The sequence below is a fragment of the Macrotis lagotis genome, chromosome 1 (genome assembly GCF_037893015.1).
Source record: "Macrotis lagotis isolate mMagLag1 chromosome 1, bilby.v1.9.chrom.fasta, whole genome shotgun sequence".
Taxonomy (NCBI): Eukaryota; Metazoa; Chordata; class Mammalia; order Peramelemorphia; family Peramelidae; genus Macrotis; species Macrotis lagotis.
Genome location: NC_133658.1, coordinates 827,385,992 through 827,401,337, shown reverse-complemented (window position 1 = coordinate 827,401,337; position 15,346 = coordinate 827,385,992). Strand labels below are relative to the sequence as shown.

General features: G+C 39.6%; 1 protein-coding gene across 4 annotated transcripts in view; it reads right to left on the bottom strand.

Moving 5' to 3' along the window:
* Positions 1-14,822, bottom strand: part of WDFY2 (WD repeat and FYVE domain containing 2) — a 171,507-nt gene extending 156,685 nt beyond the window's left edge. The window contains exon 1 of one of the 4 annotated variants that reach the window (XM_074217179.1): positions 14,671-14,822. In XM_074217179.1, coding sequence (XP_074073280.1) covers positions 14,671-14,807 — 137 coding nt within the window. In that variant the 5' untranslated portion in view covers positions 14,808-14,822. The remainder of the gene's footprint in view (positions 1-14,670) is intronic. The other 3 variants (XM_074217181.1, XM_074217182.1, XM_074217180.1) reach the window with 3 other exon arrangements.
* Positions 14,823-15,346: the final 524 nt, after the last annotated feature.

The window sequence follows — 15,346 nt, the reverse complement described above, 5'->3', positions numbered from 1 at the left end:
GGAATGGCTCTTTTTTAAATGACTGTTCTCTGTATATTTTATAAATGACTCCTTTGTCAGAAACGTTAGTTATAAAGACTGAACAAACAGCTTTTTTTTTCAATGGGAGAAGGCAAGGGGGGAATGAGCGAGCCTTCATTCTCATCAGAAATGGCTCAGAGATACAGTTAAAAGGGTATAGAAATCTTTCTTATCCTAGAGAAAAATGAGGGGAAAGAGATGAGATAGAGGGAATGGGGGGTAGGTGATAGAAGAGAGGAAAGATCTTGGGAAAGGGTACTCAGATACAACACATTTCTGAACAGGAACAGGATGAGAGGAGAGAGATAGAGAATGGAATAGATGAGAATGGAGAGGAATAGAACAGAGGTAAATTCAGCTCGTGATAGCAACTGTGGGAAAAATATTGAAGCAACTTCTCTGGTGTCTATGATGGGGAAGGCAACTCATCCCAGAGACAGAGCGAATGGAATCTGAACACAGACTGAAGTGCACTTGTTTTCCTCTCTGACTATTCTTGAGGTTTCTCATCTTTTTTGGGAGGGAGGGAATTTATGATTACTCGCACAAGATTAATGTAATAATATAAAATAAACAGAAAAATATTTAAAATAAAATAATAAAAAAAACCTTGTGATTCTGCTCAAAGTCAAAGGCAGCCCAAGAAATTCAAAATAAATAGCCACAAGATTTATTAGAAAGAGGAAAGAGGGGTGGAGCAAAGGCATGAAATCTTTGAATTATGAATCTAACCAAACTCTAGAGTGGTGGAACCCATAGAAAGACTGGTGAAACAATTTTCAGGCCCAAGACAACTTGGAAGATCCACAGGAAGGGTCTTTTTCACTGGGTTTGGAAGGGGATACAATGCAGCCCAGGCCAAAGTGACCACTGGAGAAAATAGGCTCCAGTCATCCTGGAACAGCCCATGGGTCACCTGGGTCCTTGGGGGCTCCTGAGTCTGTGGAAGCAGGGCAATTTCCAGGACCTCTCAGCCCAGGGATTGCCAAGGATAACTTGGAAGGTCAGTAGGAAACTCTGCCATACCAGAGTGGGCTCAGAGCCCAAGCCAATACAGCCCTAGCCTAAAAATGAGAAATAGTTCTGCAGGAGCCATCCAGCAATTGCTTCCAAAGCATTTAGCCCATAGAAGATAAGAGGGTCTGGGGAGATAGCAGAGGTCTCTCCACTATTTCTGAGTCAGGACGCTGTTGCTTTGCCCATACTCAGATCCAGGTGGCAATCTGGGGTCCCATACTGCCATAGCAGAGCAGGGACCCTCCACACAGTTCCAGGGCAGAGGGAAGTGCTTGTGGTTATTCACAGACCAGAGTACAGGTCAGGAGAGCAGTCAGAGCCTCTCATAAGACCTTGAAGGAATTGAGGTGATCCTCAAAAGTTTGGAAAAAATGCATCCTCCACCCTGGAAGCAGAGCTCCACCTCAATAAAGAGTTAAAATCAAGTCACAGGGAGGAGCTAGGTGGTACAGTGAATAGAGCACCATCCCTGGAGTCAGAAGGACCTGAGTTCAAATATGGCCTCTGACACTTAATAATAAGCTAGGTGCATGACCTTGGGCAAGACACTTAATCCCACTGCCTTGCAAAAAAAAAAATATCAAGTCACAGGCTGGGGAAATGAGCAAACAACAGAAGAAAAGGAATTGGACATAGACAATTACTTTGGTCCCATGGAGGATCAAAACACACTCAGAAGAACTCAAAGCTTTTGAATCTAATGCCTCCAAGAACAATAGGAATTGGTCCCAAGTGATGGAAGAATTAAAAAAAAAATCTGAAAATTAAGTCAGGCAGAGGAAAAGAGAAATGAGAAATGAGTATGATGAAAGAAAATCATGAAAACCAAGCTAGCACCTTGAAGGAGATACAAAAACCTAGTGAAGAAAATAACATTTTAAAAACCAGTTTAGGTCAAACTGAAAAAGCAGTTCAAAAGATCAATAAAGAGAAGAATACTTTAAAAAGCAGAAGTGGTCAGATGGAAAAGGAGATAAAAAAAAACTCTGAAGATAATAATTCCTTCACAGAAAAACACTGTATACCCTAACAGCAACATGGGGGTGATGTTTAACCTTGAAGGACTTGTTCATTCCATCAGTCCAACAATCGGGAACAATTTTGGGCTGTCTGCAAAGGTGAGGACCATCTGTATCCAGATAAGGAGCTGTGGAGTTTGCACTAAGTTCAAGGACTATTCCCTTTAATTTAGAAAAAAAAAGATCTTATTGTCAGATCTTGCTATTTCTTAGATTTTTTTGTCTCTTCCTTAAGGATATGATTTCTCTCTCATCACACTCAATTTGGGTCAGTATACAACACGGAAACAAAGTAAAGACTGACAGATTGCTTTCCGTGGGGGGGTGGGGGGAGGGAAGTAAGATAGGGGGAAAAATTGTAAAACACAAATAATATCTTTAATAAAAATAAATTTAAAAAAATAATTCCTTCAAATGGAGAATGGAGCTAAAGGAAGCAGATGACTGAAAAATCAAGAAACAGTAAAACAAAAACCAAAAAAACCCATGAAATAACTCACTGGAAAAATAACTGATCTTATTGGAAAACAGATCCAGGAGAGATAATCAAAAAATCATTGGACTACCTCAAAGTCATGACCAGAAAAAGAGCCTAGACTTCATATATCAAGAAATAATCCAACCCTGGAGTCAGGAATACCTGAGTTCAAATCTGGCCTCAGAGGGCAAGCCACTAAACCCCATTTGCCTTGCAAAAACATAATAATAATAATAATAATAATAATAATAATAATAATAATAATAATCCAGGAATAATTCCCTGATATCCTAGAAGCAGAGGGCAAAATAGAAATTAAGGGAATCTGCTGATAATCTCCTGAGAGTCCAAAATAAAAACTCCCACAAATATTATAGCCAGAAGTCCCGGGTCAAGGAGAAAATATTACAAGCAACCAGAAAGAAACAATTCAAATATCATGAAGCTACCAGTCAGGATTACATAGGATTTCGCAGTATGTACATTAAGGACTCACAGGGCTTGGAATATGATATTCTAGGTTGGATTACAACTGAGAATCAGCTACCCAGCCAAACTGAACATCTTCTTTCAGGGGAAAAGATAGACATTCACTGAAACAGGGGACTTTTAAACTTTCCTGTTGAAATGACCAGAGCTGAACAGAAAGTTTCATCTTCAAGTACAGGACTCAGGTGAACCACAGAGAGGATGGATGGGAAGGACAAATTATGAGGGATTTAATTATGTTGAACTGTGTATATTCCTTCATGGGAAGAAGATACTGTAATTCACATAAACCTCATTTTTTCAGAACAGTTAGAAGGAACATATATAGATAAGGCACAGGAGGGAGCTGAATATGAAGGTCTAATATAAAGATGGAGTTAATTGGCAAGAAAGGAATGTATTGGGAGAAGGGGAAGGAGAAGTAGAATGGACTCACGTAAAAGAGTCAAGAAAAAGCTTTTGCATTGGAGTGGAAGAGGGGAAGGGGGGGAATGAGTGAGCCTTCATTCTCATCAGAAGAGGCTCAGAGAGGAAATAACATACACACTTAATAGGGTAAAGAAATAAATCTATATCAGAGGAAACATGGAAAACAGATCCAGGAGAGATAATTTAAAAATTATTGAGCTACCTGAAAGTCATGACCAGGAAAAGAGCATAGACTTCAGAACAGAGGGAAAAAAGGAGAGGAAAGGAATGGGAAAAAGAAAGAAAGAGAGAGTTGAGGTGGGGAGGGGCAGGAGGTGATAGAAAAGAGAGAAGATTGTGGGAGGGGGTAATCAGATACAATACACTTTTGAGGAGGGCCAAGGTAAAAGGAGAGAGAAAATAGAATGAATTGGCATGGGGAGGAATAGAATGGAGGGAAAAGCAGCTAGCAATAGCAACTGTAGGGAAAAATATTGAAGGAACTTCTCTCTGGAAGACTTATAAAGAATGTGATCCATGGAGAATAGCTAGGTGGCACAGTGGATAGAGCACTAGCCCTAGGGTCAGGAAGACCTGAGTTCACATTGGGCCCCAGACATTTTATTACCTAGCTGAATGACCTTGAACAAGTCACTTAACTCCATTGTCTTGCAAAACAAAACAAAACCAAAAAAAACCAAGAATGCAATCCATCCCAAAGACAGAGTTCATGTTATCTGAATAGTCTGAAGCACACTTTTTTTTTCTTATTTTTCTTGAGATTTCTGTCTTTATGGGGAGGAGGGATTATGTTTTACAAAGACTATTGTAGTAATATGAAAATAAATGACAAAAAACTTATAAAATATAACCTTTTATATTCAACTGTTTTATAGAAAATTGCTTTATATAAAATATATCTTAAATTTATAAGTTTTATAAAATATAACTTTTATTAAAAAAAAAATAAGAGAAAGGAAGGTGGTTCATTCTGGAGGAGGTCCTAAGTTTTCAAGCCCAACTAGAATCTCCCTCCCCCAGTTCTCAGGACTCAGCAGAAAGCTATACCTGATGGTGGAGGAAGTAAGGATAGACACAAACATTTATTGAATGCCTACTCTGTGCCAACTAAAAGTTTTGCAAATATTACCTCTTGTGAGCTTGGGAGCTTCTTGAGGGCTGACTTTGGTCTCTTTTTGCATCCTCAGTACTTAGGATAGTGTTGAGAAAATAACAAGTGCTTAATTAACATTTATTGGTTGACTGATCTCACAAAGATTCTGGGAGATAGGTTCTATTAAACATCCCCATTTTTTAGTTGAGGGAATTAAATGGCAGAGGTTAAATGACTTGCCCAGAGTCACACAGCTAGGAAATGTCTGAGCTCAAATTAGAATTTATATCTTCCCAACTCCAGGCCTGGTTCTCTATCCACTGACCCACCCTGTTGCTTCTGGGAACTCTATTAAAGGAAAGGAGGGTCACTAAGAACCAAGAGTCAGGAGGCATCCCTCTGGCATTTCTATTTTCTCTAGTCTCTGGACCACAACCTTGGCCTCACAACTAGAATGCTTCTCCCATCTCTCATCTCACATCTCACATCTGCCTCTAGCTCTCTACAGTTTTCTAGTTTAAATGAGTCTTTCAACAAGAAACTGTAACTGATTTCTCCAACTGAATTATTAGTTGTAGTTATTAATTTTATATTTATTCTCTTTATACTTATTCCATGTATATTAAATATGTACTTATTTCTTCTCTAGAATGTAAACTTCTTCTGAGTAGGGACTGTCTCAATCTTTGCACTTGCATTTCCAATACCTACCACATGCCTAATAAATAGTAGACAATATATTTGTTAACTAAGTCCAAAAGTACTTTCTAATTTCATTGTGTATATTTTTATTATTTATTTTATTTGAATGAATGAATAAGTGCTTAATATTCTTTATATGTGGTATGTAATAGATTATTGTTGGCTGAATTGAACTTTGCTGAATTTCATCTAAATTCAATAATGACTTATTAATCCTTGAAAGTGAGTTAATCTAAATTTATATCTGCTAAAAACACTCACTAAGGGATGTCTAGGTGGCATAGTGGATAAAGCACTGGCCCTGGAGTCAGAAGTACCTGGGTTCAAATCTGGTCTCAGACACTTAATTACCTAGCTGTGTGGCTCTGGGCAAGCCACTTAACCCCATTTGCCTTGCAAAACCTAAAAATAAAAAAACAAACCACTCACTAAAACTTTCACATGGAAAGTCAAAGACAAGATGACTGTTCCAGCTAAAGACCAAAATAGAGCAACTTGCCAAAATCTTCAAAACAATTTAGTGGATCATTGAGTGGCAATTATCCAGGATTTTCCAAAGACTGATAAACATGAACTATTTTCAGTAATTCTACTTTGACTATGTCACCTTGGAGTGTGGTAGGATAGGCCCCAAATTGCACTAGATCAGCAGCAACACATATGGAATGGGGTGATCTGAGAAATACTTTTTAATCTTTTAAAAAGATGTACATATTTTATTCCCAGAAAATTATCCTTTCTATTCAATATCAGTACTTTTTTCTGATATATATATATATATATATATATATATATATATATATATATAATTTCTTTTGTTTATAGGGAAGTCTGAAATCCTCAAGCTAAATACTAACAAGTTGTGATCCTCATCTAGAGTATAAAATGCCATGATCTTGGTTCTAAGTTAGGAAACTATTTTTTCTCTCACTCATTAAAAAAATTCAAGTAGTATATGTTTATGTAATTTCATTTCAAATAAATAAAATCCACTTTTTAAATTAGTCACATAGAATATTCAAATTCCATTTAATAAATTACAAAAAAATGCTTTTTAATATGAACAAATAAGGAAGAAAGAAACAAGCAGAAGGTACACTAGAGAAGAATGAAGAAAAGAGGAAAGGGGGGAAAAATGAGTCCATGAGAGAAAAATAGTGAGAGAGAAGCAGACACACAAAAAAAGGGATGAACAGAAATAAACAGGCAAAAGATGGGAAAAGGAACAAATGGACTTGTATTTACTGAATGGTTGTGAATATCTCATTTGGTGAAAGAAACAAAGATGTAACTCATTTACAAATTACAAAATACTCTTGGAGGGCATGGAGGGAAGGGAGAAGGGAACAGGAACTAAATCAAAGAAGTTTAAGAAATAAATTGTACTTGGCAATTTCAAGCATAATTTCATTGGCAACCATCTGTCCCCCTGAAAATTATGTGACCTTTAAACAAAGAGCTGGGATCTGACCTGTAGGCAGAATTTCCCTGTCCCTGCACTATAGTAGTCATTCATAATTAGTGCTAAATATGGTAACTGCTGTAAGACAATATGGCAAATCAAATTTTCCAAGTCATTCTCCAGCCTTACTGTTTTACCAGCCCTGACTCTGTCCCCTGACAATGGAAGTGGGCAGAGGACCATGTAATCTGCTGACACCACCAAGTTCTAGGTCAATGAGATAGGGGAGTGGGATATAGGGTTCAGGGGAGAAAAGCAGAACAGTCAGCACAGTCTGACAGGTATGCATCTAATCCAACAGCTGATTAGCTGAGGATGCAAAGAAATCAGGGCCTTTTGAAACCACTGCACCAGAACAAGGCCTATTCATCTCTAAGTGAAAGCTGTTAATCTTTCTATGTGTTCTGAATCCATTTCTAAGTCTTATGAAGTCTAAAGACTACTTCTCAGCATAATTACATGCATGAAATCAAATACAGATTACATAGGAAATTAATTATATTGATAGAATTTTCAAAAAATGTCACAAACCCCTTAGTAAAAAAAAAAATTTAATAAGTTCACCAAACCCCTAGTAAAAAAAAAATTTAATAAAGTTCACAGAGCCCTTACTTGAGAAGTGGGGGGGGGGGGGGGGGAAGACATATGATAAATGCTCTTAAAAGATCTAGCCAAGTGCCTTTCTCTCTATTCTAAGGTTAAGGACAATAACATCTATTTTCATCATGAAGAATAAGACAACTCATTTTTAACTTCTTCATATGAACTTGTTTTCCTGACTAGGCTGGATTTTGTCTGTTTTGTTTTTTTAAATGTGTTTGTTTTATTTTAAGATTCTTCAAAGAGTCAGGAGTTTTGTTTTTGAATAACTACTTTAAGTAGATTCTTGCAATTTTAGTAAAGGAAAAGGGGGGGGGGGTGAAAGGGGGAGAAAGGCCAGAGTAGAAAGGAAGAATTCATAGTTTCACTAACTAATTATTAAAATATATAATTAACAAATACCTACTTCTTTTGGGTAAAATGTGTCCAGATAAAAAGAAAAGTGCTTTAGACCAGGCCATACCACTGATCAAGTTGACTGACAACTGGCAAACACAACTCAAATAAGCAATAAAATATATGAAAGTTCTAAGTAACAATGAAGACGTCACTAGGAGTTAAATGCTCCTATCAAGTCAAACATTTATTCAAAGACTAAGTAAAGACCCATCCACCTAGGGTGGTTGGTTTTTGCAAGGCAATAGGATTAAGTGATTTGCCCAAGGTCACACAGCTAAGTGAGTAAAGTGTCTGAGGTTGCACTTGAACTCTGATCCACCCCTCTAGGGTCAGTGCTCTATCTACTGTGCCACCTAACTGCCCCCAGGGTTGCACTTTTATTGGCCTACCCCAATTCCACAATAGTTCAGAGATCCAGCCAAACTGGATCAAATCTGGGGCCTACTTAATCCAGATTTAGGGAATTCCCAAACTAGAATCAATAGCCAAAGGGGGAGACCCAGATTATATATGATCATTTCAGAATTTGTGAGAATCTCTCACCTTCCCCTACAGTCAAATTGTTATGGATTGGAATCCAAAGAGATTATCCAAAAACTAACAAGTCTTAAGAATGTAGTGAGTCCAGTTCTACTAGTTGCTGGGCTCCCATACTAAACAAATACCTTTGTAAAACTTAGCCACTAATAAATAAATATCATTGCAGATCAGGATAGCTACTTGATTTCAATTTCTCTAAAAGGTGATGGAGATCCAGTATAAAGCTTGCCTTTTTTTAATATTTGAATTTCCACAGATGTATTCCCCTGGATAGCCGAATTGGGGAAATTGGTTATAGTGTGAGCCAAAGCTGTCTTTTTCAAGAAGTTAGAACCACTAAGGTAGTCAGTGGAGAATAATTTCCCAAATTTGGGGTTCTTTAACCAGGGGTCCATAAAGTTTAAAAATAGAAAATATTTGAAAAACAAATTGGAATATAGCTGGTTTCCTTTTTGATCAATATTACATTCTGTATACTTAAAAATAATCTTCAGAGGGGCGGCTAGGTGGCCAGTGTATAGATAAAGCACCAGCCCTGGAGTCAGGGTACCTGGGTTCAAATCCAGTCTCAGACACTTAATAATTACCTAGCTGTGTGGCCTTGGGCAAGCCACTTAACCCCATCTGCTTTGCAAAAACCTAAAAAAACAAAAAAAACCCCAATAAAGTTACTTTGCAGGTTCCAACCTTATGAAAGAAAACCAAGATATTTGATATCTCTTCCCTAAACAAAAGGCAAGTAAAATTGTAAGGGAAAAAATGTAACTTTTTTCTATTAGGGAATTTCTTCTATGGCACTCTTTTGGAATTTTTCAATAGTTTTTTTTAAAAGTTTCCTCTTCTCTAATCCTCTCCTAATTGTGAAATTGAGAAGAAAAAGTGGCTTGTCACCCTCTTTTCTCTCAAGTATGTATGAACTATAATGTAATTTTGTCCAATGCCACATCTATCCATCAACTATCATGAGCTAAAGAAATAAGAATCTTAAGTGACTATTATTAATCATCATCACCATCATCGTCATTAGTAATAGGAATATCAAATCACAATTTAATTGTTGCTTTATAAATGTTATTATTTTGTCTAAATTACTGATCAGGATCTTTTTAGGGCCATCTGGAAAGAATCTCCAATATTAAAAATAAGGAGAATGCAAGGTAAGATATCCAAGAGAAGATATGTGTGTGTGTGTGTGTGTGTGTGTGTGTATGCAAAAAATGAAACCTTTTGTTTCATTCCCGTCTCTATCCAGAAGAAAATAGCCCCTTTTTCAGTTCTGAGAAAAACATCATGAATTTTCCATCTAAATTTCCATTTAAAAGAAGTTTCTAGAAGAAGGCAGAAAGAATGGGGCAGGAAGAGAAGAGAAAGAAATCTCAGTGGTTTTGACTAGATAAATATCACCAACTCCAAAAGAGTCAGTATTGGCATAATACTTTCCAAAGTGTTGCAATATCCGGATCTTCATATCCTGATTGGACAGATCTAAATTCTTGTGGTATTGGACGGTATCTGATTTCATTACATAACTGAAGTTGATGATTTAGTGACTTCTTTGGGCCACTTTAGGTTGAGCAAAAAGTGTTCAATTTAGTGCCCTCTGCTCAGTTTTCCCAGTTATCTTTATTTTAAACAAAAAACTGCATTCTGACTTCACAAGACATACAAACAGTTCATTTCTAGGCATCTAAGGAAATAAACCAGTTGCCATGGTTTCTGAATAAAATATAAAGATATGGATTCTAACATAGGTTAGGGTACATTTATTCACTAAAAATTTAAAACCAGCTATGGCTACAATTTACTTATAGAGCTTTTCTCTTGATAATTATTTCTGGGTACGCTACTTGAACTTTTAATATAACTGACAATTGATTCTTTTAGAGTCATTAAAAGATTTAAAATGTTCAAAAATTGGTTTGAATCTATTCAGTTTCCCTACTACATAGAGTATACTTTCTCCAGTTTTTTTTTCAATAAGGCAATGAAATCATAAAGTATAGGGAAAATTGTGCCTACAAAGAAAATGATTCCTAATAGGGCATGCAACACAAATAATTAAATTCCATTCATTTGAGTGAACCAGTGCCTAAATTATTTTTTTTTAGGTTTTTGCAAGGCAAATGGAGTTAAGTGGCTTGCCCAAGGCCACACAGCTAGGTAATTATTAAGTGTCTGAGAGACCCGATTTGAATCCAGGTAACTCCTGACTCCACTGCATCACCTAGCCACCCCTTTAGTGCCTAAATTATTACCACAGGTGGGTCCCAATTAGGGGAATAATGAATCCTAAGAAACAATTGCATGCAATTATCCTATGTAACAACAACAGTACTACATAATAATAATTCTGAAGAGTTTAAGAGTTCAAATTTGAATCCAAGGGTCACTCCACCAGAATTCATTATCCCTCCCCAAAATGGGACCTGACTGGGGGCAATGTAACTTAGAAGATCATTGCTTGATAGATGAAGTTAAGAAAACCTCACTAACTACCTATTATATTAACTATATAACTACAAGCAAGTCAATTAAAGCTGACAGGCAATCAAAAGTTTTATGTTATAGATTTGGGATCTGCATTGGTAGAGGAAATTTCTTTACATCTGTTCCTCCTTCACTAAAAAGAAAAATCTGAATAGTGACAGAATTTTAAAATTGAAATGGACCTTCTAATAATTATTTTTCTGCATTTCAAAGAGTGATTTTTTTTTTCCTTCTTGAAGAAGACAATCACATCAGGCAGGTAATGCCATGACAAGCACTGGATCTGAGTGAGGGGGTATTGTGCTAAGTCACCAGTCTCACTTCCTCCTTCAGAGACATCTGGATTCAGTGGCCAGATATGAATCAGGACAACCAGAGATAGCCTTCTGGAGCTAGTCCTAGATGCGAGGCAATCAGAGTTATGTGACTTGCCCAGGATCAAACTGTTCTAAGTATTTGAAACCTGATTTAAACTCAAGTTTTCCAGATTTCTTAGAGCTGGCTACTTTGATTATTATTCTTCAAATACAAATGTATTGGGGCGGCTAGGTGGCGTAATGGATAAAGCACCGGCCTTGGAGTCAGGAGTACCTGGGTTCAAATCCGGTCTCTCAGACACTTAATAATTACCTAGCTGTGTGGCCTTGGGCAAGCCATTTAACCCCATTTGCCTTGCAAAAACGAAAAAAAACAAATACAAATGTATTTTTGAAAAGTAGAAACAGACTGTCACAATAAAAAAAATAAAATTTCATTACTAAAAAAAAACTTCTGCATATATTTCAACAGCCCAAAGAATCAGATAGTGAGTTACATTTCCATTTAAACTAATTCTATTCAAGGGCAGACCTGTTCTCTGATCCTTCTTCAGCTATTAGTCACTCATTTCTATAATTAAATAACTAATCTACAGCTTGCATCTCAGAAAGGGAAAAAAGAAACCAAGTTATGGGTGGACTTTTAAGGATATCTCCCTCCATCAACAGATATCCTTCTTTATAGCTTTTCATATTTCCTCATCTTAAATATCCTAAATAAAGTAAAAGTCAAAGAATGTAAGAGTAGAAAGGGTATTGGATTGGGAGAGAAATTGCATGGAATTCTAGTTCTGCCATCAACTTTCACAGAGCCAGTACTCAGGAAGATCTGAGTTCAAATTCAATCTCAGACACTTGTGAGTTGTATGACACTGGAACTTTAAAACTGTTTGGCCCAATTCCTGATCTTTGAGATGGAAAAGGAAATGAGAACCCACTTCAGCATCTTTGTCACGAAAACCCCAGATGGGATCATGAAGAGTTGGACGCTGCTGAAAACTCAAAACATGAGGCAGATAACTCCATCAATCGTGCTACTTAGTTTCAACAGAAGAGTAACATGCCTTCACCAGAAATCTCCTTACCTCTCTAACTGGTGCCAAAGGCCTTCTCAACAGCTCAGTTGGGAGGTCAATAGGATGGAGCTCAGGAGACTTCCAAAAGGTTTTCTTTTGAAAGTGACACAAATGACCTAGGTATTGACAAAAACTTCATCCCCCAGCAAGCCACTTTTGTGGCTTCCTTTTGTGCAGTCTTCCATTCTTAGATAGTAGATTAGAACTTCCTATAAGGACAGGTACTATCTTCTTCTAATTTGGATCCCTATTGGTTAATAAACTACCAGGGAATTCATAGTAGGTTATTAATAAATATTTATTGAATGGAATTGGGAAGTTAGTCGGGAACTAGTGTCAGTACAGTAGATAGGTGGACTGTAAATTCAGTGTCCAGCTCAAAATCAGAAAGATCTGAGTTCAACTGTTGTCTCAGATACTTAATAGTTATGTGACCTTGGGTAAATCATCTCATCCTGTTTGCCTCAGTTTCTTCATCTGTAAAATGAGTTGGAGAAGGAGATAACAAATCACAATAGAGTCTCTCTGTCAAGAAAATGAAGTCAGGAAACAAGCTTTGCAATCAGAAATTCTGGCTTCTGGGTAAAAGGAATTTCCTCATTTCAAGGGGGGGGGTCATTTCAAAAGTCCAGTCCATAAAAAAAATACAAAACACAAAAACAAAAAAAAGTTGAATATTCTCAAAGAATTCAGAGATGGAAAGGGCTTTGAAAATCATTTAGTTCAACTCTTTCACTTTAGAAAGGAAACTGAAGTTTAAAAGAAACTGTTACTTTCCCAAATTCACAAAGGTAACAGACTCAAAATTCTAACCCAGGCTCTTTGATGACATATCCTGACTACTTTCAACTCTACCTCTTGGATCTCCTATTTTTTTTCCTTTGCAAGTAGACTTTTCCTCTCTCCTTAAAATGACTGCCTTCCCTCTTTTATCTCCAATTTATCCTAAATCTAGTTGATTGTATGCTATCCATCCCATTAGACTGTGAGCTATTTTTGCCTTACAATATTGCTCAGAATTTAGTAAAATGCCATATTTAACACTTTTTGACTCTACAATGATGCCTCTTGAATTAGTTGATTTCTAGAGTCCCTTCAAGTTCTAAAATCTGACAACTCTATGGAACCCTACCTTATCTAGGACAAAAAACTAAATCTTTAAAGATTGGTAATCTAGGGAAAAGAAATAGGGCAAAGGTTTTTCTCATGTTTCTTTTTTTCCCCCTGAGTCTAAGTCTTACTTATTTATTACATAGAAGCTGAGATCAATTACTTCTCTTCAAGCACCCACAAACTGGTAAAAAGTCCCATTCTAAATACATTCACTCAGAACAAGATTTTATCAATAAAACAATTTGGAACACCTATGGCACTTGTAATAATGGAATTGTACCTTTCTGGAAAGATTAAGCATCCAATTTCTTCACAAATTTTGAAAGGGCACCACAAACACATCTTAAATTACAGCAATGAATTCCATTGCAGACTGGCTGCGAATGCCAGAGGGGCTATGTTTACATTTTCTCCTATCACACTGCAGAGGGAATGGATCAGGTACATAGATCAGAAACACGTCATGCAATATGGTAATGGTACATCTGAAGAATAACCTAATCAATGTTTTATCACAGGGCCAAGGAGCATTTATAATGATGAGTGCCAATTTGAGGGTAAGGATACTCAACACACATACATACACACACACACACACACACACACACACACACACAAACAAAACACAGGATTTAGCCCTCCCCCTACAATTCCTTCATTGAATTAAAGACAGTGAAAGGGGACCTGCCAAGGCAGGCTTCTCACTCATTAATAAAACCCGACTACCCATTTTAGAGTAGCTACAAAGTATCCTAAGATTTTAAGTGTCCGGTAGTTTCATAACGGCTCAAGTATCTATTGAGATATCCGATCAGTCTCGATCAGGACGTTATGACCAAGACCTTGTCACCTTGTATCCAAGCAGCACTCTTCCAGAAACTTAGAGGTTTCTGTTCTCTTCTATTGTCTGCGTATCAACTCCACTTTGGCAAATCAAGGGAGACGCAAAATAAAAGTAAATTAACCAGCACGAGGGAAGGAACTCTAAAGCTCTTTAATGGGGTTTTTTGGTTCCTTGCACGTTTGAGGCACTTTCCCCTGGAAAGTAAAAAAGGGGGGTGGGGAGGGGAGAAGAGAGGAGCCGCACCGTAAAGTTGGGGTTTGCATTCTCCAGTCTTTAAACGGGGCGCAAGGTGCCGCCTCCGGAGTCACTCGGGGCAGCGGTCCGCGCAAGGAGGAGCCTGCCCGGGGCCGGGCACAAACGCTAGGCGGCTTCGCGGGCTGGCACGGCAGCCGAGCGCGCCTGGGCACCTGCCGCGTCCCGGGGCTGGCAGCACGAGGGGGCGGCGCGCCGGGCACCGGCGGGGGCAGGCTCCACGCACCAAGCGGGGAGGAGGGGAGCCCGGGAACAATAGCGGCCGGAGGCGGGGCGGCGCGGAGGGGAAGGGGCCGCGGGCCGGGCAGCCCCGCCGGCCCCCCGGGCCCTACCTGTCCTCCGAGACGCTGATGACGCCCTCCTCCTTGGGCACGATGACTGCCATGTTCACCACGTCCGGGGACCCCTCCACCCGCTGCAGCAGGAGCGGCTTGCGGGTCAGCGCCTGCGGCGGGACCTCCGCCGCCATGGGAGGAGGGGGCGGGGCGGGGCTCAGGGCCCCGCGGGCGCGGGGCGGCACGGGCAGCGCGGGGCGGCGGGGCGGGAAGAGCGGCGGCTCATGTCCCGGCGGCTCCGGGGTCAGTGGGCAGCGCCGGGCCGGCCAGGAGCAGCGGCGACGGCCACGGCGGCGGCCGCCAGAGGGAGGGGGCGGAGGGGGCGGGGAAGAGCCCGCCCTCGGGGGCGGGCCCAGGGCCGGGGGGAGGGGCGTAGGCAGCCGGACGACGCGAGACGCGTCACTTCCGGGAACTCGCCGCGGGCCTGGCGCGCAGGCGCGTTGTGTACGGTTTCTCTATGGCTCCAGCAGGGCAGCACCGACGCCTTGGCGGTTCGACTCCCCCCACTGCGCATGTGCGCCCCTTGCTCCTCCCATTCCGCGCCTCTCTCTGGCCTCTCCAGGCCCCGCCCTCTTCATCCTCCAGTGGCATGTACACGCGTATTCCCCACCCCAGACCCGAGACCTGCGTGCCCGTGGCGCCGCCCACTCCGCCTTCCTGCTGTAGGAAGCTC